Genomic DNA, 25,804 nt, shown 5'->3' with positions numbered 1-25,804 from the left:
CCCTGAACGCTTTGCATGATGGTGTTATTTTAGTTTCTGTAAAGATAAAGACTTGTTAATGTTTAATGTTCATTTAACTTTAAACAAACTGCCAGTAAATAAAAAACATTTAAATCTACAGTAAGTTACTGGAAAACAGCTGCCAGTAATACTGTAATTTCTACAGACATTTTTAACAGTGTATGAATGGATTATAAACATTAATTTTTGTCAGGAACGAATTCAGATTAAATGCTAATATTGTTTCCTCTGTTACTCTTTCAGTATGTCGCTGTGGATTTTTCTAAACTGCGTAAAAATAATCGTCCCAGTCAAGAAAACAGCACATATGCTGCTTTAAAGCTGCCAAGATCAAAAGTAATATAAATGATCTCATATTCATCTTGTACAGTACAGGATTATTAAATGATCCAGAATTGTTTATAATTTATTAAAATGGTCTGTTTTAGATTTCTTACATTCATTAAAAGTATTTAAAACCGTTAAATTTTTTATATTTTATATGGTTAATGACTTATCAAGCAAACCTGATATGAAGTAACATTTCAGTCATTAGTATTTTCAATACATTTTTAAAGTTTCTTGTTGTCAATGCAACTCGGAAATGTTATGCAACAATTATTCAAATTTTTTTTACCGATTTAGCTCATAAAATAATAACCAGATTACATTGTAACATAGATAACATTAAAAATACTTTAACCTATATCTATACTGTGTCATTTGTCTTTCATTTCTCACTTGTGTTTGACAATAAATCTATCTTTAGAAATGTCTAGTGGGAATTATGTAAACAGCTGGTGGTGTTTTTGTACTTCTGCAAATTGTGTCTTAACTCAAAGGGAAGTTCTTAGAATAGAGAATACATTCAGTCTTTAACTGTATTATTTCTGAGAGTTTTTTTTAGCAAAATATTTAGCAAAATCTAAAATTTGCCTTTGCAAAATATCTTTTTTTTCAAGATTTCCAAAATATTATGTATTTTGACTGTTTAAAATGTTTTCACTCGTTTTCATATTATTTCAAATATCCAACACTGTGTAGGCTGAATATGGGCTGCGTCTTATGAGTTCTCGCACTATGATTGTACACTGTAAAAAATTCTGTAGAAATTACAGTATTACTGTCAGCTGGTTGCCAGTAACTTACTGTAGATTTTACATTTATGTTATTTACTGGCAACAGTTTGTTCAAAGTTAAATGAGCATGAAACATTTGTACAGTAAGTTACTGGCAACAATTGCATAAATACAGCAATTTTTTACTAATGCATTTTAATATGTGTGGTTATTTATACATTCCAGACAAACTAAATCTGCCATTTTGCATTGTCATGTGACCTGTGTGTATGGATGCAGGGAGGGTCTTCACTCTAAAAAAAATTATCTGGGAGTTCATGCGGATGAGAACTAGGGAAAAAAAATAGGAAAAGACAGGCAGGATTAAACTGGGACTGTGACATTGGGTTTGGTTACATGGTATGTCTTTCTGGGCAAATAGAAAAAGGCCATGGCTGCGTTTCCCGACAACGTTCTCTCTTAGCGCACTACGAAGACTCTTAAGTTAAACCTTAACTACAGGTTTACCTTTTCTAGGCGTGTTTCCCGAACTGTACCTTAGAGGGTTTCTTAAGGTATACTTTCTTACGTACGACGTTACCAGGTGCTGTCCATGGCGATGGTGCTGAATAGGTTGATATCGATTGCTCGACAATCAATTGTTCACTTTATGTAATAGGTACTTCGCTGCGGTATGAGAGAGCGGTGTTATTTATTAAAGAAACATTTCAGAAATAGTTCAAGTTACATTTATTAGGAATATCTGGTAAAAATATTTCAAATTGAAAACAACTAAATATAAACCTTGTATATTTTATTTTATATCAAACCCATGCAAAACTCGCAACTTCATGTTCAAACGTATAATGCATAAACTGCTCCAATGCATCCATTATTCCTTCACTTTAAAGGATAATTTCCCAATAAATGCGTTGCACAGGGGAATACGGTGGGTCGTGCAAGTCACCTGGCTTGGCATTACACTTAAAATATATAAAAACAAATTGTTGTTCATTAGTTCACGCGTTTATGTGCTTGGACAGTGGATGCGCAACAGCGCATTTGTTTTATTGCAGCTAAAATAGCCGGTAAACTAAAGATTTAACGGATTTGAAATGCACTAAGTAAGATTCGCTGTATAGCTGCTACCTGCCATAGTTTCACCAACTCCTTCACGCAAAATCTTTTTTTAATAGTTTCTTTAGCCTGTAATAATAGTTTGAAGCTGATGTTCCTTTGGAAAAATATTAAAAATCTAACAACCATCAGTGTAATAATGTCTAATTATGTGAATGTTTTATTCTTTAAATAAATAAAAAATGCCTAATTTAACACGGAGTGTACTTCAACTTTTTTTTAACAGATATTTAGTTATATAGACTGCAATCTACACAAGCTTTTATCACAGTCGTGGCCCCTAGTGGAGTCATGTGGGATAAGGTATAGCTAAGAGGGCTCCAAACCAACCTTCCGAACGAATGACTTACAGAAGGGATACGTAAGAACGTTTCGGGAAACACGTATTAACGATAAGGTACAGCTTAAGGTACAACTTAAGAACGATGTAGAGCTAAGAAGGTTTCGGGGAACGCAGCCCATAAGCGTCCAGCCTCAAATGGCATCTTTTAGGCACTGTTTACATAGTAAAATTGCATAAAAAATGAAAATGATTCTCGTTTATACTGCATTTCAGAAACAAACACCAGTAACACCTGGTAGTGTTTCTGCTCTATTTATGTCAAACTGCAGAAACTCTGATAGATTAACTAACAGATTTAGGATAAAATGCGACTATAAACTGTGATCTGGATGAAGAAGAGATAACATTTATCTTCTAAATGTAATGTGTTGAAAATTGTAACACATGTATGCACTCCAGTAACCTATAGAGTTGTATGGACAAGAAAGCCTTTAGCACCTATGTGAAGAACAAGATTATATACGTACATACTGACAAACATCTTGGTAATCATTTTTTTCCATGATGTTGGCAACACTTGAACTTTGTGCAACAACTGACCACAAATAGCTGCTGGCTGTTATGGGTTGGAGCTCACTATTTAAGCTTAACCTTCACTCAGAAGTTTGCATGAACTTAGCAAATTGTAAATAGATCCTTGTGTTTACAGCATAAACTTCACAATCCATTAAACGCTTCAGTAACTTCAGTAATTTATTTTATATGTTGGTTGAAAGTGGTTCTGTGAATTTCAATTCTCAAAACAGTGTATGACACAAAGCTAAGTTAAATGTCTATATGTTGGGTTATCTGTTTTAGTCTGTAACTAATGGAGAGGTTGTGGCTGAGATGTGTCACTGATGCTTATCTACTGTTTGGTTAATAAAGTGTTTTAACAGACTTAAAGTGGGAAGTGCTACATTGCTGTTTGGTCGATGACATTTATTTTAATGTATGTTTTTATGTGTTGTCATAACAATACATCTTCATCTTCCAATTCATTAGAAGAAAATGTAGGTGTCAATGGTCAGTTAAAACATTTTCTTTCAACCGGGTGAGACAGAAATTGAATGCAACTTCCTCTTTTTAATGAGACTGAAATGTTCTCACGAACATCTGAACGCAATTTTAAAATAACTTTTCTCTTTCATTTAGTCATCATTGCCAGGAATAAATATGAACGATAACACGTGTACTAGTTATCAAGTACTGTCATTTTTAAGGGTAGCCCTTGATTTGGTTTAAAACTATTATTTGCATTGGACCTAACAGTAATGCACCTGTAAGAAAAATAACATACAGTTTTTCGTTTTTCCCTAATTGTATTGCTTTTTAGTAGGCTAATACAATGTGTTTGCATGTGTTGGCTTCATGTGTTTTTATTTCATTAAAATGATAAAAAAACAGAAAGAAAGTGTATACAAAGGTTACACAGCATGGTAAAACCAGAAAAAGTATTCCATTGGTAACCAGTGACTAAGATTCTCACGTTTAACAAGCCTAGAGGTTTAACCTTGAACCAACTGCAGTGTTTTTATACTGGTAAACATTTGTGCATCTCAGTTGTCTAAACCTCAGATGGAAACCGAGGGGCACAGCATTGCTTTTTGCAATGATGCTCTGTGTGTTTGTGTGCACGTGTGCCCTTTTGTCTAGATTTAAACATGCACTCAAAAATCAAAGGTCTCTTCTAAAATATAAAGTTTCATAAATCCTATAAACAAAAGCACAACACTTATCGGACATAAGGTTTATTGGACATAACACCTTATGGACATACGTTTTTTTTTAAATATTGTTTAGTTTATATTTAAGTTTACGTATTTTTAAATACAGCATGTTTAGTAGATTGTAAAGCACGTTTTAAAGAAAATAAATGTAACTTGAACGATTAAATAACTTGAAAGAATAAATATTATTAGGCTTGCTTTCAGTCATAATTTTCTAATACTGAACATATAAATGAAATAAACATCCAGACTTTTAATATTTAGTATTTTTGGACATGTTTCCTGTAGTACTGTACAAACCCCAGCCTCCCACCACCCTCCACCCCCATGATCTGATGCACATGATCGTGCAAAACATAACTCTATAAACAAATGAATTTCAGCACATTGAAACTGTTATTAGATACAGTCATATGAATTAATACATTATGTGTACTTTGATAAAAACGTATAAACTTAATTTATAAAATTTCTGTTCTCACCCGCAGACCATTCAAGCCAGGTGATACTTCGAGGTTTCTTTGAAGTTTATTTAGGTTGTCTATAGTTGAGTTTTAGCACAGCAGTGAATCTTAATCTTTAATGCCCTAAAAAAATGACATATTAATCTACAATTTGTCATGTTGCACAAATTGCTAACTTAAAATGAAAACTGAAAAAAAATTGTACCTCCACAGTACCACGTGTGAATATACTGTCTGGAGCATCAGACAATTTAATCTGATTCTTGTAAACAGAGAAGGGCAAACACATTTTTTATATATATAATAAAGACATTTTATTTTAAATTTTAATCTTAAAATTATAAAACATGCAGCACAGTATACATTTCTGTAATATTCTATACATGGTATCATTACAGTTACATTACAGTATAACACAGAGTAAAATGTTTTAACTAATTAATATTTCTTTTATAAATTGTTATTTCCATATTCAGCATTTCAAACTACTCACTAATACAAGAGCATAACATTTGAGGACCAGCTAACTTCCATTTGCATTAGTAAATCTCTATAACAGGACCATATCATGACCACCATCTCTTAATTTTACTGCTATGTTTATTTTAAACGTCTGTGGCTTGTTATCACTTGTTTAGATCTATGAGGGAATGGCACACATCTCTTGACTAGTAAAACTGAAGAAAACCCAACTTATAAGACTGAAACACTTTATAAACAATTTCAGGTGTATAAATCTGAAGCTGTGTGAGTTATTTTTTATAATGAAGATACACAAACATCGTCTCTGCCGTGACCCAGAAAACATCTCTTCCTCTTAGTGGAAACATAGATGAGCTTTAAACAAAAAGCCTCCACACCACAACCACACAGAAGAGTTAGCGTGCCATACATGAAGTTTCTCTAAGACCACCCTGCATATACCTTTATAACATATTTATATATCTATAACTTTTTGAGCGAACATTGATAAATAACAATGTAATAAACATTGAAGAAGTACAGATTAAAGTACAGTAATACAGGACAATGTCAATGAAACTTTACAATATTAATTTAACATAGTTAATTTGTAAAGGAACAACCTTAAAAAAACATGTAATGCATATTGCGGTTTCTCACACATGGGCTTAAGTCTAGTCCCAGACTAACTTAAATGTTAGTGTTGTCTTAATCGAAAACAACTTGCTCTGACATACAGTATCTTAAAATATATCAGTGCAAGTGTTGTGTCTCTCTTGTGCTTTTAAAAATGACTTAAATATCCTAATTTAACTAAGGCCTAGTTCTGGATTAAGCTAATCCCTGTCCGAGAAACCACCCCTATATGTTTTTACTAATTAGCCAAGTTAAATATAAAGTTAAAACCATATGATTTACATTTGTAGCATTCACATTGAGCACTCACTTCTGCCCTCTGCTGGACACGACTCATTTCTTCTCCAGAGTCCTGTCGTATCATGCCAATGTGCAAAAAGGATGCCACCAGCGAGGGCAGCAGAGGGCACCAAGTGCACAATAGATATTTTGTAAAAAATATTATTATTTTTGTAGAAATTATGCCATGTCCTGCTCCTCCATTGGTCCACGGGCCACTATTGTCCATGGCACATGCTCCATGGCCTGTGTTATTTTTGGGGGGAGTCATGGGCTGCCCTTTAAGGTGGAAGGTTATGCAAGGGTTCAGTGTTGTATTTTGTTTAAGAGTTGTAGTCCTGTTTTCATGGTCATTGTAGTCTTTTTGTTTCTCACCCTATAATTGTGTCCTTGTGTGTGTATATCCATGTTTGGCACAGTCCCTTAATGGTCTTTGTTTCACTGGTTTGTGGTTTTCTTGTTTTGTTTAAGGTCATTGTCATGGATAAACGTTTCCTTTTTGGATTATCAAAGTTTTATGTGCATATAAATCCAGTTTATGCCTTATTATAGACCGCATGCTACAGGAACTTTAAGGTCTCATATGAAACAATAAATACCCTGTATTATTATTATTTATACCACGGGGCTGTTGAATGCTTGATTCTGATTGGCCGAGAAATGTTCCATGGGCACACCTAACCTTTAAAATGTCTTAAAAATAGGCACCAGAGCAATATTTATAAGCATAATAATTGACTCCAGTCCTTTGAATTATTTTAAAATAATGCACACCCACTTCCCATCGTGCCGCATTACCACTTTGGGTGTGCATTATTTTCTTATAATTCAATGGCCCGTCGTCAATTAATTTACTTACATATAGCATATTCACCAAAATGTTTTATTACCAATAATGTACTGTTTATAAAGTAATGTCTGTTTACAAAGCAAATACTTTGACATCCCAACAAATAATAAATTACAGGGGACTTTTAAGAAGTGTTTGTGCACTAAGTAATCCAATAGGGGGAGCCATTGATGTAACAGAAATGATACAAAAGGATGCTGAACAATAAATCAACAAAATATTGAATACTGAAACAAAGCAAAGTGAAGCTCTTGTACACACAATCACAATCTCTTTGTAACAAAATAAATGCAAACTTTTTGTTACAACTATTTAATTATTGCGAGGCTGTAAATTTATGTGAAACAAAAATACAAGTCTACGCATTATACAGGGATTCAGACCAGACTGTAAAGAGGATTAGATGCTTTCCTCACATTTAATTATTGTATTTCTTGTAATGCAAGCTTGGTTGGGTAAAGATCATATTTATTCATTCAAAATAACTAATAATAAGTGTTAAATGCGTTTGATCATGTGCTCTGGAGCTATTATAGCCTCACTGACATTGTAAAATATACAATAAATGTACTAAAATGTACTCAATGTATCAAATTTTTCCTACAGTAGGAGATATTTGTGCGTGTATATAACAAAAACCAGAGATGAATATGAAAGTGAGTACATTATTTTTTAATAATGTACATTTTGATGCATCTATATTCATTTTTTTATTCTCATTAGTGTAATAAATGGTTGATGTACTGTATTAACTAAAATCAGCATAAATTAAAGACTGTAGGAATAATAAAATGTAAATGTTTGTGTTTGTACAGTATTATATTACATTAATGAGAATGTCGTGAAATATTGTCTGAATGCAAAGAAGAAAATAGTAAAGAAATGTAAATAAACTAATTTTCTTCATAAAAAATCTTTTGATTACTGGGTGAAATGCAACCCGAAAATGTTTAGTTTTCATGAAGATACTACTTGCAGTAAGATTTTGCATGTACTACTAGATATCTCTGTCATCTGATATACAGTTAGTCTAACCCAGCTTATATTCAAGCTGACCAAATTTTTTGACATGACACATTGCTTAAAACATGCAAAGTGTTGTAAAACAAGCACAGTATTTACTCAAGGATGTTTTTTAGGAAAGAGCAAAACAGATTGTTCATGGAGAGGAAGGAAACATATGAAGGGCACGTCCTGGGTTGTGTAGGAAAGTTTCGGCAAACTTCCCCTGTACATGGAGGCACCTGCTCGTATGGTTGGACCACCGGGCACAGTGAAGGTCATTACAATCCATTGACCAAACCAAGCATCCACATACATGACCCAGTCTGTGAAAGCCCAGCTAAAGTCATTTACTGTTTTCTACATAAAATCATCCTAAAGGACATTGCGTGAAAATATAACCTTCATATATCGTTATTTATCAAGTACAGTCATGTCAAATATCATGCTGAAATCAATAAGTGAAATCAAACTTTGATGCTCCTATAATCTCATAAAATCCAGCCTATGAGACTTGAGCCTGGATTTCACAAAAAGGGGTAACATATGACCTATATGAGCCAAAAACGATTATATTTGTTAAGCATTTCGGCCATTTTTTAATAAAACAACGCCTCTCTGTCTTCTTTGCTGGATAGCTTCTCTCCTGGGGATCACGGGATAGCAAGTGTCCATCGAATGAACACTTCGGGATCTTGCCGAAAGAAGTCGGTCATCCGGGTACTTTTCACCTACTGTTTGCCGAATACTATGAATTCGGACACACTACTCGTCTTGCGTACTGCTTTTGCCTACTATATAGGTTTCGGACACAGCCTAATGCTGCGTTTACACCAGCCGCGGTAGAGGCGTCAAGCGTGAGTGATTTCAATGTTAAGTCAATGTGAAGACGCATGTCTGTAGGTCTCGCGGCGCGGATAAGGCGTTTGCCGCGGTAGATGCAATTCCGCCTCATTCGCGTGTCTAGTTTACGCAAATTGAGCGTCTGGCGCGGTACGCGTGAATGGTGCTTTTTGTGCATTTTGCGTTTGACACGAATTTGCATCTGACGCCCGAATTGAAAAATTTAAACTTTGGCGGATTTTCACGCCGTGTTAACCAATCAGGAGTCTGCTTGTTGCTGTGGCGGCAGTCACTCATTCAACATGAAGAAACGCTTGATATTGTCCGTGAGCAGTCATCCGGAGCTATACGACACAAGTTCTTATTTCTATAGAGACAGGAATAAAAAGGACCTCGCTTGGAAAAGTGTCAGTGAGGACATTGGGCAACCTGGTAAGTTATAAATACCGGGTGTGCCTCATAAGCCTTGAAAAGTGAAGCATCTGGCTCTTTGATCGCCCCCTGGTGGCTGGCTGCAGTACAAGTTATAAACCCCGCCCTCTCCATTCAAACGAATGGGACTCTGCTCTAAATGAAAAAAATTACACTTCCAAAAAAAGTTTCCGAAAGATGGATTTGGTCCTTTAAAGTAGTTGTTATCACGCTGATATATGTTCAAGTGTCATTATTGTGGTCAGTTTCATTTTAGCTAGTAATTTGATGCTATAGAAACGGGGCGTGTCGTTATGATTGGCGTGGTTGAATTGGTCGCGCGAGCGTTTGGGTGGAAGTTTTTGGCTTCATTTCATTACAATGGTGGGAGGCGACGTTGCGTCGTCCATCTTTTTTTACAGTCTATGGTAAATACACATTTCACTTTTGAGTCACGTGACGTTTACTGACCCGCGCCGTTTATTTCCCCCCTATAGTAAGGTGACCAAATACAAAACAAGTAACTCTCTCAATAAATGCACAATCAACATCATCCATCTTGCAAACAGACAACCGCATAGCACTTGCCCCTCCCACAAGAAGCGGATTTTGCCTCTGACGCATGTCAAATGCTGGCTTTTTCCGCGTGTCTACTTAAATGCATTCAAACTGTTCAAGCAGCAAACTAGGTGCGGAAGACGTGAATTTGACGCATCAAACGCGGTTGATGTAAATGCAGCATAAGATGACTCAGAGAATGACGTATTTGTCTTGTGGCAGATACCGTAACTTCTTATTGCGTTTCGAAATTGAGGTTGGTTGCAATTCACAATCTCACCACTAGATGCCACTAAAAAACACATTACACTTTTAAAGGTCAGAAAACAAAATATCACATTGTCAAACGCTTCCGTTGTTATGATCAAATTAACTTCCTAACTCATAAGTACGAACTTGCCAGGACATGAAGACAAAATTAATAAACAACAAAAACAGATTGAGAATAATACAAAGTACGCAAAATCTGTTTAGCTTCTGATCCGATACCAGACTGCGCAAATTCACACCAGCACTTTGGTTATATTGCGCTAAAGTTGCTAAATCACAGGCAGTGTTATTACTCTGAGACATCACAGTAAAACTTTGCTAAAACATATGTGCAGATTAATCCTATTAGAAGTAAAACAGTATAGTTTGTAGCCGCTTCATATCACGTTAGCAGTAGCTAGCTGTTGTTGGTCGTAGCTCTTTGAAAAGCTACAAACGAGCTGTTTTTTGTCTTGATAGTCTCTTTATCAAAAGTCTGCTGTATGGCCTCATTCAAGAGGCTCGTATGATGGATTCTGCCGCCTGACTCTCGCTTTACGGTTTTCGGCCTCCTGCTTCCACTTTAGTGTGCGAAGTTTTTGCTGTCGGCGTTTTTCGCGGTACCAAAGCTGTTCGCAGTACTCGTCTGCCGTTAGCCCGCTGACGCCCATCAGATGAAGTTCTTTGAAGCTCCGCGGTGAGGCCGCGTAGTTTCCATCAGGCCGAGAGTTTTGCGATCTTGACATGTGGTTCTGGGGAATGACGTGCAGTTCGTAGCGGGCTAACGTGCGGGAGAAGGAATGTTCGTAGGCTACGCAGAGGTACAGGCCAGCGTTGGCAGAAGTTACGCGCTGAAGGAGGAGCCCACGTTGCATGTGGATGAGGTTTTCTTCACCTGCGACCAACTAAGAGAGAGAAGCATTTTAAGACTGGAATACTTCATCTTTTATGTATTATTTCCCTGTATAATTTTAGTATTGCGTAAAGGATGTGAACAGACCTCTTTGCTGTATTGGCTGTGGTTTGGCTGATTTATCCACTTGATGGTTGCCTGTGGTGACCGTGAAACACATTCCAGAAAGGTTGAGTTTCCCTCCACGCCGTAAACCGTCTTTAAATCAGCATGATCTGAACGTAAGAGACACAGTGACCTTTAAAAGAACATCCTTAAGAAACAAGGCTATGAAATAAATTTGATGTTTACCAGTTGTAAACAAAATGGGTAAAGTTAAGAACCAATAAAAATGAAGCATGTAAAATGAACTGCTCACTAAACAATGGGCGTTTACATTTTAGAGAAACCTCTGACGATATGTTTTATGTTTTATTAGATAAATTAATTTATCATAAATTCTATTTAATTAGTAATGTTTATGTGTAAACTAGATACACGTACATTTTTAAGTTTAATCAATTCAAATTTACAAGTCATTTCAACTTTCTTGACAAGTAATGTGTTGCAAAAAAATAAAAAATTAAGTTAAATTAGCTTTAGTAATTTCAAGTTTATTTGATAATTTATAGCAACAAAATGTTTAAATAATTGTAATTTCAAGTTGATTAAACTTAAAAATGTAAGTGCAACAAGGAATTTTACAGTATGGTGTACAGTTATTGTGCATCATCAAAGTTGAAGAAGGTTAAAGAGGTTTACAGTCAGTCATTTATTACCATCTTTCATGTCCTGACATTGGCTCCAGGGGTCTCCATACCTCACATCCTGTCTCCGGGCTCGCCTGCCGACCAAAAGAGGATGTTACGGACCCAACCTTAGATTTATTACTGTATTTGACAGTTGTTTTTTGTGGTGTTGTAATATTAAGGGTTAAACACAGGTTAAACTCTGGCAACAAATGATAAGGTTACAATTTATCTACCCTCTCTAAATAGCTTACAAATGACAGCACTGTTATTGTAATTTCATAAATGTGCATGTGGTGCAAGACAACATTTTGCAGACCTTATGTTTTGAATACTGCTTTTTAATTAAAAAAATCTGGTAACACTTTATAATAAGTTTGTATTTCTAAAAATTACACTCAGGTAAGGTACAAGAAGAGACAAAGTTGTCACTGGGGCGATACCTTTTTTAAAAAGTACACATTAGTACCTTAAAGATATATAATGGTGCCTCATAGATACATATCTGTTCCCAAATGTCAGGAATTAGGACCTTTTTATAAGGTGCCATTTAAACATTTGTACCTTTTTCTGGGACGACTGGGTTCTGTCTCCCTCACACATGACACAACAATGAACAATACTTATAAAACATGTATTCATCTTAGTTAATTTGCTAATACATTTATGAAATAAAAAGTTGTAAATGTTAACATTTGTTAATGCACAATGAACTAACGTAACTCATTTAAAAATTGATTTATTAATAAATAATAGAATAATATAATACAATATAATACTAATATAATATATTAATAAATTAATTTAATAATTGATTTATGAATAAATACTATAATGATATAATATAATATACAATATAATAAAATATAATATAATTAATTTATTGATATATTATTACATTTAATCAATAAATAACATAATAATATAATGTAATATAATAATAATATAATATATTAATACATTATTTAATAATTTATTTATTCATAACTAAAAGAATAACAGAATACAATATAATAATGATATAATATATTAATAAATAAATTAAATAATACATTTATTAATAATAATATAATAATATAATATAATATAATATAATAATAATTGAATGTATTAATACATTAATTTAATAATTTATTTATTAATAACTAATACAATAATATATCACAATATAATAATAATAATAACAATAATAACATAATATATTAATAAATCAATTTAATAATTTATGTATTAATAAATAATATAAAGATATTGATTTAATAATTAATTTAGCAATAAATAATATCATATAATAATAATAAAATATATTAACACATTAAGTTAATCATTTATTTATTAATACCTAATAGAATAATATAATACAATATAATACAATAATAATATAATATATTAATACATTTATTTAATAATTAATGTATAGATAAATAATATAATATAATAATATAATATAATAAAATAAAAATGTAATTATAAATGCATTAATTAAAAAATGTATTTATTAATAACTAATATAATAATATAATACAAAATAAAAATAATATAATATATTAATAAATCAATTTAATACTTTATTTATTAATAAATAATAAAATGATAGTATATAATAAGTATAATAATATAATATATTTAATATACTAAATTTAATAATTTATTTATTGATAAATAATAAAGTAATATAATTCAATATAATAATAATATAATATATTAATAAATTAATTTAATAATTTATTTATTAATGAATAATAGAATACAATATAATAATATAACATATATAAGTTAATTTAATATTTAATTTAATTTAATTTAATAAGTGACAAGTAAAAATTATTATTAACAAATAGTTTCCCAAGAATCCACGCACTGTGCCGAATTCATTAGGAAATGAAGCTGTACCTTTTATTGCTGGATAAGTAGTTGGTACAGGAGGTGCCGTCCCAAGCACAGTATGGATCTCTAGCTAGACAGCAGTCTACACATCCTTTACCATACAGATCACATCTCTGAACGGGCAGCTGGACGACTCCTTCATCACTGCTTACAAACAACACTTGCTGGAGAAAAAATACATAAATAAACACACACGTAAATACAGGCAAATCAGTCTAACAATAAATGATTCATGAAAATAGTGCTTTAATCTATATTTAATGTTTGTGAGAAATAATATTTATCTATGGATTAAGAGTAGAAATATGAAGCTTGACTAATGTTTGAGGTGAATAAACTTATGTGCATTACTGAAATATTTTTGTGCTTGATTTTGTCTTTATAAACTGTATACATTCGTACACCAGCTGTTGATTTAATACATATGTACCAGGGGTCCCTGATCCTTCTGTCTATCTATGGTGGGGTTCTTGGCCTAAAAGAGGTTGAAGACCGCTGTTTTAAAGATTCTTAGTATAAATTAAGCTTAATGGCCAACACTATAACATGAACTATAGCACTCTTTGAAGAAAGAAATATGAAGTGCTTGCTCCATTCCCTTTACTTTCTCAAGTCTGTGACCTGATGATGGCGACCCAACGCTCCACTTACCCTTTTAGTGGACAGCTCCATGTTTAGTATTGGGGACTGAGACTACAGAAAGAGAAGACAGGAAAAACACAAAATGAATCATCTTGTGAACAAAGAGGAGAAAGTTACGCGCTGTTGGCATTGAATGAGGACATCCCATCATAACAGACCCTTGAGACGGGTTTAAAGCTTTCTGCTTCACTGGTTCATTTCTTCTGGCAGCAAATGAGCCTTGACTCCTAAAACCACTTATTACTTTAACCAAATTGCTGGAGGGGGCGCCGGTGGACGATGTCTGCTATCGTATGTCACATGGTGGCTTAGGAGCCCATACAGAAATCTGATATGACCATATGCACACACACATTATATATACATATCATTTAGTTCATGTTGGACATTATGTATGTATAAATAGCACAAAGTGTAAAAATTGTGCAATACAAATTCCACTTGGCGTGCATATGATGCGCCAATCATTCCCATTAACTTGAACAGCACATCGTTTTTTGTCGTTTTATTTATTGGTTTCTAAAATTTTTTGCTATTTTTTACCATGTTCGCTTGGGTTTAAGGTTAGAACAACTTTTTGTAATATATAAATGACATCCTAACCCAAACCGCAATTCTAACCCCAACTCGACCATGGCTTAAATTTAGACAAAAACATGGAGAAACCTGTATATTAAATAACCTCCTTAAGGTTTAAAAAAACAGAAAAAAATTGAGAAACCAATAAATAAAATGGCAAAAAAAAGATGCGCCGTTTAAGTATTTGGGAAGGACTGGCGTATTATATGCATGCCAAAGTGGAATTTGGCGTATGTATTGCACTATTTTTACACTTCGTGCTTTTTATACGCATCTACATGAAACTGGGTAGAAATATGTTAGACTTAATTAGAACAAGGTGTTTTTAAATTAAAGCAGCTCAAACATGCATTTTAGTCTGGGACTAGGATAAGCCCTGTCCGAGAAACCACCCCTACATGATTTATATATACTGTATATCTTACATATACTGCATTGTGTGCAATTTGGTGGTATTTAACTCTTTCCCCGCCATTGACGAGTTATCTCGTCAATTAAGAGAAAACATTTACATAAAAAACTTGTTCCTGGTGAGTTTTTATGTTAATCTGTAATACAGCGATTATCCACTAGACGGCACACTTACCGAATTTAAAAAAACTGAAGCAAAAACGTTATTTAAAATTTTTTAAATCTGTGTATATGTTTTGAAAATCATTCTGAATCTGATCTCTAACAAAATTCCTTCACAAAAAAGCAATTATTTCAGCTTTTTGCAAAAAAATATTTTGACAGGAAAAATGCCCATGTTTAACAGTTTATAAGTAGAGAAAAATATAGGATGAAACGTTTTTTTTTTCTCATTTAGTTTGTTTGTAAAGCAGAGGGTCTGTTCTTTGATTTGATATATTTGTATGTTTATATATTTTTCAAGAAAATTTTCCTGGAAGGCATTTTGTGAAACTTTTGTGAAAATCACCAAAAATGATGGTGGGCAACTTTTAAAAAAAATGGCTGTCAGGGAATGAAATAAAAATATTGCATAATGTATAATATATATCAGTGTGTGACATTTTAATATATGTTTAGTCCATATATGAACATATACAGTATATCATTTACATACATAAAATGTCAATTCTTTGCATTAGATGCATTTATATATGTATAGTATTTGTATGGTCGGGCCTGAAGGTCTAAAATCAAATTTTTTATTTAATCTGTGAGGTAAACAAACTTTTAGGATTGGTTTAGGATCGATCCCTCTTTCCATCTACAGTACAAATATCAAATTTTCTGAATAATGAATCTCCTCTTTTCATTGGCCATAACTTAACCTGTCACTGGGTTTGGTCTCATGAAGAACCCTCACTACAAAAAAATGACTTTCTTACATAATATTTTTGTCTTGTTTTCAGTAAACATCTAAATATTCTACACTTTTTTCAAGAAATTTTTTCTTATTCCATTGGCAGATTTTTTTGCTTGTTTTAGGGACACATTTGCTTAAATGTTATATTTTTTGTCTAAAAACTAGACTTATTTTTGCTTATCAAGAAAATAAATCTTAATTTAAGAATGTTTTGATATTTTTACTGAAAACAAGACAAAAATACTAAGTTAGAAAGTCATTTTTTGCAGTGCTTAAATGAAAGAGTATCTGTTTATCCTCATTAGGAGTTATTTCTGTTTGGGAAGTCCTTGACATGTAACCAACAACCAATAAGAACCTAGGGTCAGAGGTCACGAGGGAGTCCAGAAGAAGGTAGGACAGAAGAAAGAGATAATATTCAATTACCTTGAAGACACTAAGCTCCTCCAAAACGATTTCCTCCGTCTCCCAGTTCTCTTTAGGTATAGAGACCACCTTCAGTACCTTGCCATCATCTGGAGATACAGAAGTGTGTGTTACTATGATCCCAATACTATGCATGTACAAAAGTATATGGTAGGATATCCCCACCACAAACCAGCAGGACAACTTAAACAAACAGATTTAGTGCTGCTATCCCATCACATAACGCACCTACTAGTTACCATGGCAAGTAAGCATTCAGCTTTTGTATTTCACCCAGTGTGCCATGTGGCTTCATCCAGCTGTTACCGTGTTTTACTACTTTACGAAGCACAAATGCAAGCAAATATTTGTGCCAAGCACAGCATCTGTTTGCCTTAAATGATTCACTTAGAAGTGACAGAAAGGCAAATGTTGAACAGGAAAAGAAACTTTGGCTTTTGCTGGAATGTCAAGATGAACCCAGGCAACAGGAACCAGCGTGGAAACAAAGGTCACGTTTTATTGAGTTTACTCGTTTAAGATTAACAACGTATCCCAGTGTCTTGCAATAATAAATGTATGTTAAAGGTTCAGCATGCATTAAAAAAATAATTCTTCTGAATGGCATCATGTGGCACCCTTATTTTTAGGGGTGTGTCCCCCAACATACCTGTGCCCAGGTGCAAGACATCATACTGGCCATCCTCTGCGTCGACCCGGTCAACCACAAGCTTCTTCAGCCTGTAGGGGGCGTTGATCCGGGTAAAGACCGGTCGTCTGTGGATGGGTACCACTGGCTCCCACATAAGCTGATGTGACCTCATGAAGCTCACAACTTCGTCGGGAAAGTCACGTGTGGATTTGTGGAGAGCGTCGTACGTCTCGCTGGGACACTGAAAGGTTATGATAAAACAGACATTTAGTTTGCTAGATACAAATAATCGGAGAGCCTGCATTTTTAAGTGATGTAACTGTCTCAGAGTAAATTAAAAATAGTTCAAACATTTGCACAGATGTGGGGTTTGGCTGAATGAGATGATGAGCGTCGTATATCTTGTATCTCCTTACTGAGAAATACATTTTAAAGTCATAGCTTTGTTTTTGGAGCTTGATGGGCACTGGTGTCTATATTCTTTTTTTGTATAAGTTCACCCTGAATAAGGCTAATATACACTGCAAAAGATTATTTTTAAGAAAAAAATTCATAGTATTTTTGTCTTGTTTTCAGTAAAAATATCTAATAAAATATCTTTAGATATTTTTCTAAAAACAAGACAAAAATACCAAGAATTTTTTTTGCAGTGTATAGAAATTATAAAATTGTGCATACGGCAATATGCTTTGCAATAACATTGTCAGATTTTATTTAGTTGTAGTGATGCTTTTCTCAGAAAGGAGGTTAAACATATGTATGTTGGCTTTATAATTTTAATAATGTATTTTAACTCTTTCCCCGCCATTAAAACGCAAGATAAAATGCTTCCCTCCCAATGACGAGTTTTTCGGGCAATCCGTATTTCTGCTGTTATCCACCAGGTGGTGCTTTTACACAACTTAGAAAACCCAGAAGTATTCCCTTAGGGCAAACTGTTCAAGCTCCGTGAATGTTTTGATCATCGCTTTGAATCTGATCTCTATCAGAAGTCCTTTACAAAAATGCAATTATCTAAGTTTTTGCTCAAAATTTGGTATTTTTGGAAAACTTACCCATCTTTGATAAAAAGAGAACAAATAAAGGCAGGATTAAACATTGTTTTTCTTCTTTTATTTGATATATTGTATGTTTATATATTTAAAGAAAAACATTTGATGTAAAAATCATAAAAAATGCTTGCGCTGACTGGCAACTTTTTTTAAACGCTGGAGGTGAAAGAGTTAATATAATAAGAATTTATTTAACAATATTAAAGCATTATTATATCACCTTATTTACCAAATTGCACATCTTTCTTCAACATTATGTAGCCCTAAATCTTCAAAATGTTTTTTACATTTTTGGTGCGCTGTCCCTTTAAGAAATGAGAAGAGTTTTATTTAGCTTCAGCCACAAACTCCCTGAATAAAGTCCAAACGCTAATATGCATGAAATGCATCTAAAATAGGTTGATTTGGTTTTAACTTCATTTTAATGGCATCATCTGAGCTCGAACTGCGCACTTAATCACCAAACCCTATCATTTGAAAGCTTTAAGCTGTCATTTAGTACGACTCTGTGGTTTTGACCTCGACATCTAATAGAGCAAACCTCACAGAGCCGATGATTGACCTGCTTGACTGAACTCAACACTAAAAGCTCATACTTCAGACACTTCACCCATCGCCCTGACGCGTGACCCCCGGAGCGCATGACGACAGTTTTACAGCCCACTTGAGACAGCACAGCGAGAGTCACTACAGCACAGTTTCAATGCTGTGCCACCACCACATGTGCAAACCAGAACCAAGCACCCAAAACAGAGACAGATCGCCCCGAGGGTCCGGAGATCAGAGGGTCATCCGTTCCCATCTCTAGGATAGATATCGCATACATATCTTAATTTCCAACCCTAAGTTTGTTTACTATTATTTTCAAACATTGAGAAATCTTTATAAAGTATAAGCAAGTGACCCTAAACTTTTAAGTTTCTATTGCATACTCACCGTCCCAGGGCGTGGATATGGGATTTTCCCCTTGTACTCCATCCAGCGGTAATCGGTTCCCTCCTTGTGTGCGAACGGCCCGTTGAAAGCGGCTCTGATGGAGGCCATCGAGTACACGCACACAGCCGATCCTCTAAAGACCGAACTTTTGAAGACAGAGACGCAATGAAATGTCTATTAGGCTGATGTCAGGTTAAAATAACAGAGTCCCTCAAGCTTGATGACCTTTGAACCTTCTGAATAGCCTCAAGGTATCTATTGGTTGGGAGGGGGAACCAAGATGGATCGTTTTAGATAGGAGAAGACCGGCCCGTGACCAGACTGTTGATATTAGGGCGTATACTGATATTGGATAAATGAAGGTAATCAGATTTAGGTTGTTGGTGCAAACAAAGTCTGAGAACCTGGACGTGACCGACTGTGACTGATCGGTAATTTTGGATGGAGACGATGATAAAGTGGGAACTATGATTTAAATAAATGTGACATTGATGGGGAATGAGGTTAGATTATGGGTAATGGACCTACCTGGAAGTGGAAAAGACGCCGTAGATGACTGGATTCTGAGGATCTTTGGTCTCCAGGAGGAAAATGTCCTCTGAAAGGAAAATTAAAGGAAAAGATAGGATATAATAAAGCCTGGTCCCATACGGCCAAAATATATTTTTAAATATTTAAAAAATATATATTTGCTGAAATAAATTTTGGAATGTTTACAAAAATGTATTTCACCAATATATATATAATATATTTAAAAAATAAATAAATTTTATGTAAAAATCATAAAAATGCTAGCGCTGACTGGCAACTTAAAAAAAAAAACGCTAGCAGGGAAAGAGTAAAAATAATACAAATTGATTTAACAACATTAAAGCATTATTATATCACCTTATTTACCAAAGTGTCGCATATCACATCTTTCTTCAACATCATGTAGCCCTAAATCGTTCAAAATATATATATTTTTAATTTTTGGTGTGCTGTCCCTTTAAGAAATGAGACTTTTGAGAGTTGCGATTGAGAGTTTTATTTAGCTTCAGCCATAAACTCTCTAAATAAAGTCCAAACGCATCTAAAATAGGTTGATTCGGTTTTAACGTCGTATACATTTTTTGGCAAAATACATTTTTGCCATATAGGATTTGCCTGCCTTTGAAGTACATTTGTAAATATATGTTGATATATAAAGGGTTAAAACTAAATCTATTCAATATAAAAATATAAAATATATTCAATTGAACATTGCTTTTTACAAAATGTATTTAGCATATATTTAAAATATATTTTTGTCCAGAGAAATGTATTTTTTTTGCAGTATGGGGTGACATCAGACAAAAAAGAAAGCCATTTCAAAAAAGCAAATTATTACATTTTGACCAGTCATAAGTCAAAACCAGTCATAGGTTAGCATGGGTATATTTGTAACAAAATCCAAAAAAACTGTACAATTTATGGGCTAAAATATTTTTTTATGTCAAATCATTAGGGTATTAAATTGAGATAATGGTCCATGAAGATATTTTGTAAATGTCCTATCGTAAATATATAAAAAATATATTATTTATTAGTAATGTGTTGCTAAGAACTTCATTTGGAAAAATTTCCTACTGTAAATATATCAAAAATATATTATTTATTAGTAATGTGTTGCTAAGAACTTCATTTGGAAAAATTTTAATTAGATTTTTTTGCACCCTTATGGTGCATTCACACCAGCCGCGGTAGAGGCGGCAAAAAGGCGCTATTCGCGAGTAGTTGGACGCTTGAACATTTGAGTTTACTCGCTTCATTCGCGCATGAAATCTGCACATGAAATTTTAGTAATTCGAGACATCCATGTGGAAATTCGCGATTCAGATTTTTAAACTTGCGCGTTTTCCGCAGAAACGCTCAATCCACGCCACAGGATGCCTAATCGCTTCTTTGCATTTACTTAACATGTAAATCACTCGCGCTTGCCGCCTCAACCGCGTCTGGTGTGAACCCTGCTTAAGATTCCAGATTTTCACATTTTGTAGTTGTATCGCAGCCACATATTTTCCAATATCATAATAAACCATAAACCAATAGAAAGCTTATTTATTTAAAAAAAAAATCTTTATGACAGTCCAGTGTCACATATATCAATTTGTGATTTCATATTAAACGTACCCAGATCATCAAAGTGTGTGTCCATTCCTCCAGATCCTGGTACTGAACACACCAGTCTGGCTTTCAGAAAGGTGCTCCAGCGATTTATTAAACTTCTTTTTCCACCAATATCATTCTGACAAACACAAAAACATGCAAGATATTAATGCATACACCTAAAATGTCTAATGAAAGATGACTGACATACAGATTAAAGATCAAATACATTTGCTAGATGTCACTCCTCTCAAACAAGCATTTCATTCATCCATTATTAAATACATCATTCTTCTGGATAATACATGTCCATTCATAACGCAAACAAAAGAAGCATTGATTCAAGGCGAAAGCTCTTCTGGATCCATTTATGGTTTTTATTGGATGGTTATGGGACGTGACTTGGCGCTCACCTTGCAGACGCGTGCGACTCGACTGTAGACGCGTTTGTCGAGCTGGTTGGACTCAACAGCCGTCTCTTTAAAGAAGAAGTAGACCTTGTCATCATCTAAGCTGTGTGTGTCCGGGATTGAATATGATCTTATAAACTCCGGCTCTGTTAAAAGACAAATACAACAAAGCGCGCATTAACACTACAGTACATACAATATCATATAGGTTATATTATTTGTACGTATTAGACATTCAAACGTCTATAATGCTGAATTTCTTGAAATATTGAATTAGTGAAATGTAATATTTGACTTAATAAAAGTTATTTTTTATTATAATAAATAGATTACAAAATAAAATTTACTGATTATAATGTAGTTATAAAGGATCAATTATACTATGATTAGTTTATAACTTCGCAATACAAATACACAATTCTCTGCCTACAAAGAGTGCAAATGTTTTCATTTGACTTTTTTTAATCTTCTCACCGTTTAGCCAGTGTTCCTGGTAAGCTTCGGTGCGTATATAATGTTGATTGCTGCTATGCACAGACGTGCGAAATATGGCGGCATTCGTTCCCATGAAGTCCACCGACGTGCCCGCATACAGATCTCCACCTGTGTTAAGATGACAAAAAACAGATCCAGTGTAACTTAAAATGACTGATGATTTTCTACATCATTTGTAATGAATCTGCCCTCTGACTCCAAAACCTTTATCATAATACGTTTTTTACCACAGCTTGTGTGAATATAAAATTACAATAATTTCTACGGCACAAGGGATCATTAAATCATAAACAGGTCTGTAATAGCCTTTAATTGTGTACCATATGTTTTATGTACAGTGACCCTCTAGGGTGTATAAAACATACACTTTCTAAAATATAACATTTGTGGCTGGGTTTCATTTCCTGACCACATCGTAATAGCGCCTGAGTCATTTTTATAGATTCAATCGAGTGTGTAATTTGTGTCTGGTAGAAACAGATTAATATGGGAGACAAACCCATTGAATGGGGGAAAAGCCAAATTGCCTCATTCATAACTAACATCTGGTTGTGGGTTATAATGTTACCGGTGATTCAAATGAACGTTTGTAAAAAAAAAAGGTCAGTTTTTGAACACATTTCATCCTGTGAAGGGCTAATGGGTAATTTTTGAGGGCGGTACGGGTGAATGATGTTTTTGGGAGTATGGGTTCAGTTATTACCAAAAGGGAAAACTCTAAGATGTGTTAACGGTAAGAAAAAGTTCCCCGTGTTTAAAAACATTTGCACTTCCAACACTCTTAGAAATAAAGGTACAAATATTTGGACTGGGACTCTACGTTTTAAAGAGCAGGGTTCCCACACCTTAGTTAAAGGTGCAGTGTGTAATTTTTAAAAGGATCTTTTGACAGAAATGCAATATAATATACAAAACTACATTATCATGGGTGTATAAAGACCTTTTAATAATTAATCATTATGTTACATGCACGTGGAAGTCGCCATTTTGTGCCAACACATTTCTATAGAAGCCCTTAACGGACCAACATTTTTGTCTCCGACGATGACCGTAGCTTCTCTATATCGAGAGAGAGGGGTGAGCAGTGGGCTAAGCCGTTGGTTGCAATTCGTAACCTCACCACTAGATGGCGCTAAAATTTACACACTGCACCTTTAACTTCAAATACCTTTCAAGGACTTTCCAGGTCCAATACCCTCAAATTCAAGGACTGAATGTGGGGACACATTTTAACTCATTCACCGCCAGCCTTTTTGAGAAAAGTTGCCCACCTGCATTTTTGTGATTTTCACAAAATTTTCACAAAATTCCTTGCAGGAAAAATCATTTTCTATAAATATATAAACATACAAAATATATCAAATTAAAGAACACACCCTCTGCTTTCAAACAAACAATAAACAAACAAACAAACAAACAAACAAAATGGGAAAAAAACGTTTCATTATATATTTACTTTTTCCACTTAATTTAACCACTGAAATATGGATATTTCTCTTCAAAAATACAACATTTTGAGCAAAAAGCTTAAAAAATAGCGTTTTTTTAAAGGAATTTATGTTAGAGATCAGACTCAGAATGACTATCAAACATAAAGGCATTTAAAATAAATCTTAAAATCTTTTTAACATCCGTTTTTGATAAATTCGTTTTGGCGCCATCTGGTGGATAAAAGCGGTATTACACTTTCACTTTGAAATTCGTCCAGAAAGGCATTGTTATTAGTTAAATATGAACTCATAAATGACAAGATAACTCATCAATGGCGGTGAATGAGTTAAGTGAGAGCATCATGTTACCTTTTAAGATACATTGTTACAGTTCCCTTTCGAGGGAACTCGCGCTGCGTCACTGCGGTGACACTTTGGAGACGCTTCCAGGGGTAAATGCGTCTAAATGTGTATATCAAATTCAACCAATGGTGAGGCTTAACGACAAAGACAGGGTGACGCGGGAGACAGGTAGTATATCGCTATATGAAATATTGCCAAATGGCTGCGTTACAGGGACACAGGAAGTGTGGCAAGGGAGACGCAGCGTCTCGTTCCCTTCTCAGGGAACAACAGTTACATACGTAACCCCCTGAAAGAGGTTTTAATATGTACCATTTTGCAACATATATGTGCTTTTCATGTACCAATGTGCCAATGTGTACCTTTGAGTACCAATATGCACCTTTTAGGTACAAAAGTGTACTTTTTGGAAAGGTACCGCCTAGGGATGCACCGATATGGACATTTTGGCCGATACCGATAACCGATAACTCTTTATATTTGGGGGCCGATAACCGATATATATAGGCCGATAAATATTCATATTAATTTCACGATGAAAAACTCCCAGACCGCGGACATCTTGTCTTTGCGCTAGACTAGCATGCTCTTTTTAATGTGTCATCTTCGGGCTATGCCACAGGAAGCACCAATCAAAACTACACATGGCCAGCAATGAGCAAGTGAAGTGGTTCAACAAACCAAAATAATACATCATTTATCGACTTTCATTTATCTGCCTAATTTTGCTATCAGACCGATAACCGATAATATTAAAAATAAGCAGTTATCGGCCGATAACGATATGTCGGCCGATATATCGTGCATCCCTAGTACCGCCCCAATGACAACTTTTGTACCTTCTTATACTTTTTTTTCTTCATCAAAAAGCAATGTAGGGTCTCTATGAAGATGTCAACGGTACCCCTGGGTGTCACTTTTTAACACATTAGCATAATTTTTTAATGTGCAATCTGATTCACTATGAAGATGCCAATAGGTGTCGCATTTTAACATTCATGGTAATCCCCTTTAGCGTCACCTGATGACATGCAAAGTACTTCTTTGCATTCAGGTATTTGACTTGTGTATCAAATAAAGTCGCATTTATTTCTTTGCATGTTTTATAAATATTTATGCTTTCAGAACAAGACCAAATGATCCAGCTTTTACGCTAGTGGTTTCACATTAAAAGCAATAAAGTTACTAATTCGACATCCTTGGGGTACCGTTGCATGTTTATAGTGTTTGACCATGCTTTGGGATTTGACTCCTTGTAATATAGGTTCACTAAACTCACCTGACAGTTGTGCGGTAAAGGGTTCTTGCGGACTGAAAGGACATTTTCCTCGTCCGGATTCGACAGCGTGGCTGAGGAGGCGGAACGTTGGTTTCTCAAACACAGAAACCGGTCACACTTCTTGCACCATTAAGCTCATTGTTAGTTTAGCTTTACAGTCAACAACACTCAGCGGGGCATTGGGTCCCCTGTAAGTGCTAAATATTTCTCTGCTTACCTCAAAATTGTGTCCGAGGTCGACGTAGGTGCATTGCGGGTGAAACGCGCCGGTCCCACATACATACACGTGGGTTTTGTTGAAAGGCTGCAGGAGTCTTACGTAGTTTGCACAGTCTGTCTGTGGGATGCATGCAGTGTGTGATTTAAAGTGTGAGTTGAAAGAGTATCGGAGATAATAGATAATATAAATCATCCAGTAATGCACCTACTGATGTTACTGCTGAGGAGAATTATGTTAAAAACAAGACTTTCCCATCCCTTAAGACTTACAATGGAAATATCTCCCCATGGAGCTATAAATATGAAATCTTATGCTTTATTCTTGTCTTAGTCTCTGAGAAAACTTGCTTCGTACCAACAGCTGGGTTCATGAA

The 25,804-nt window shown here is 34.5% G+C and overlaps 2 protein-coding genes across 2 annotated transcripts in view; one reads left to right on the top strand and one right to left on the bottom strand.

Annotated features, from left to right (window-relative positions):
• Window positions 1-592, top strand: part of LOC129453110 (uncharacterized) — a 309,370-nt gene extending 308,778 nt beyond the window's left edge. The window contains exon 5 of the mRNA XM_073862167.1: window positions 265-592. Within this exon, the coding sequence (XP_073718268.1) occupies window positions 265-366 (102 nt within the window). The 3' untranslated portion in view covers window positions 367-592. The remainder of the gene's footprint in view (window positions 1-264) is intronic.
• A 7,444-nt stretch (window positions 593-8,036) lies between these two features.
• Window positions 8,037-25,804, bottom strand: part of LOC129452787 (semaphorin-3D) — a 74,410-nt gene continuing 56,642 nt past the window's right edge. Inside the window, exons 5-18 of the mRNA XM_055216812.2 lie at window positions 25,429-25,548; window positions 25,212-25,305; window positions 22,119-22,247; window positions 21,648-21,790; window positions 21,259-21,373; window positions 19,636-19,705; window positions 19,108-19,252; window positions 17,138-17,360; window positions 16,489-16,577; window positions 14,181-14,222; window positions 13,536-13,693; window positions 11,673-11,737; window positions 11,002-11,129; window positions 8,037-10,906 (exon numbers count right to left, since the gene is read on the bottom strand). Coding sequence (XP_055072787.2) covers window positions 10,511-10,906; window positions 11,002-11,129; window positions 11,673-11,737; window positions 13,536-13,693; window positions 14,181-14,222; window positions 16,489-16,577; window positions 17,138-17,360; window positions 19,108-19,252; window positions 19,636-19,705; window positions 21,259-21,373; window positions 21,648-21,790; window positions 22,119-22,247; window positions 25,212-25,305; window positions 25,429-25,548 — 1,917 coding nt within the window. The 3' untranslated portion in view covers window positions 8,037-10,510. The remainder of the gene's footprint in view (window positions 10,907-11,001; window positions 11,130-11,672; window positions 11,738-13,535; window positions 13,694-14,180; window positions 14,223-16,488; window positions 16,578-17,137; window positions 17,361-19,107; window positions 19,253-19,635; window positions 19,706-21,258; window positions 21,374-21,647; window positions 21,791-22,118; window positions 22,248-25,211; window positions 25,306-25,428; window positions 25,549-25,804) is intronic.

This window comes from Misgurnus anguillicaudatus, chromosome 23 (assembly GCF_027580225.2).
Source record: "Misgurnus anguillicaudatus chromosome 23, ASM2758022v2, whole genome shotgun sequence".
In the NCBI taxonomy this organism is placed as follows: Eukaryota; Metazoa; Chordata; class Actinopteri; order Cypriniformes; family Cobitidae; genus Misgurnus; species Misgurnus anguillicaudatus.
This window is presented reverse-complemented; position numbering and strand designations above follow the sequence as displayed.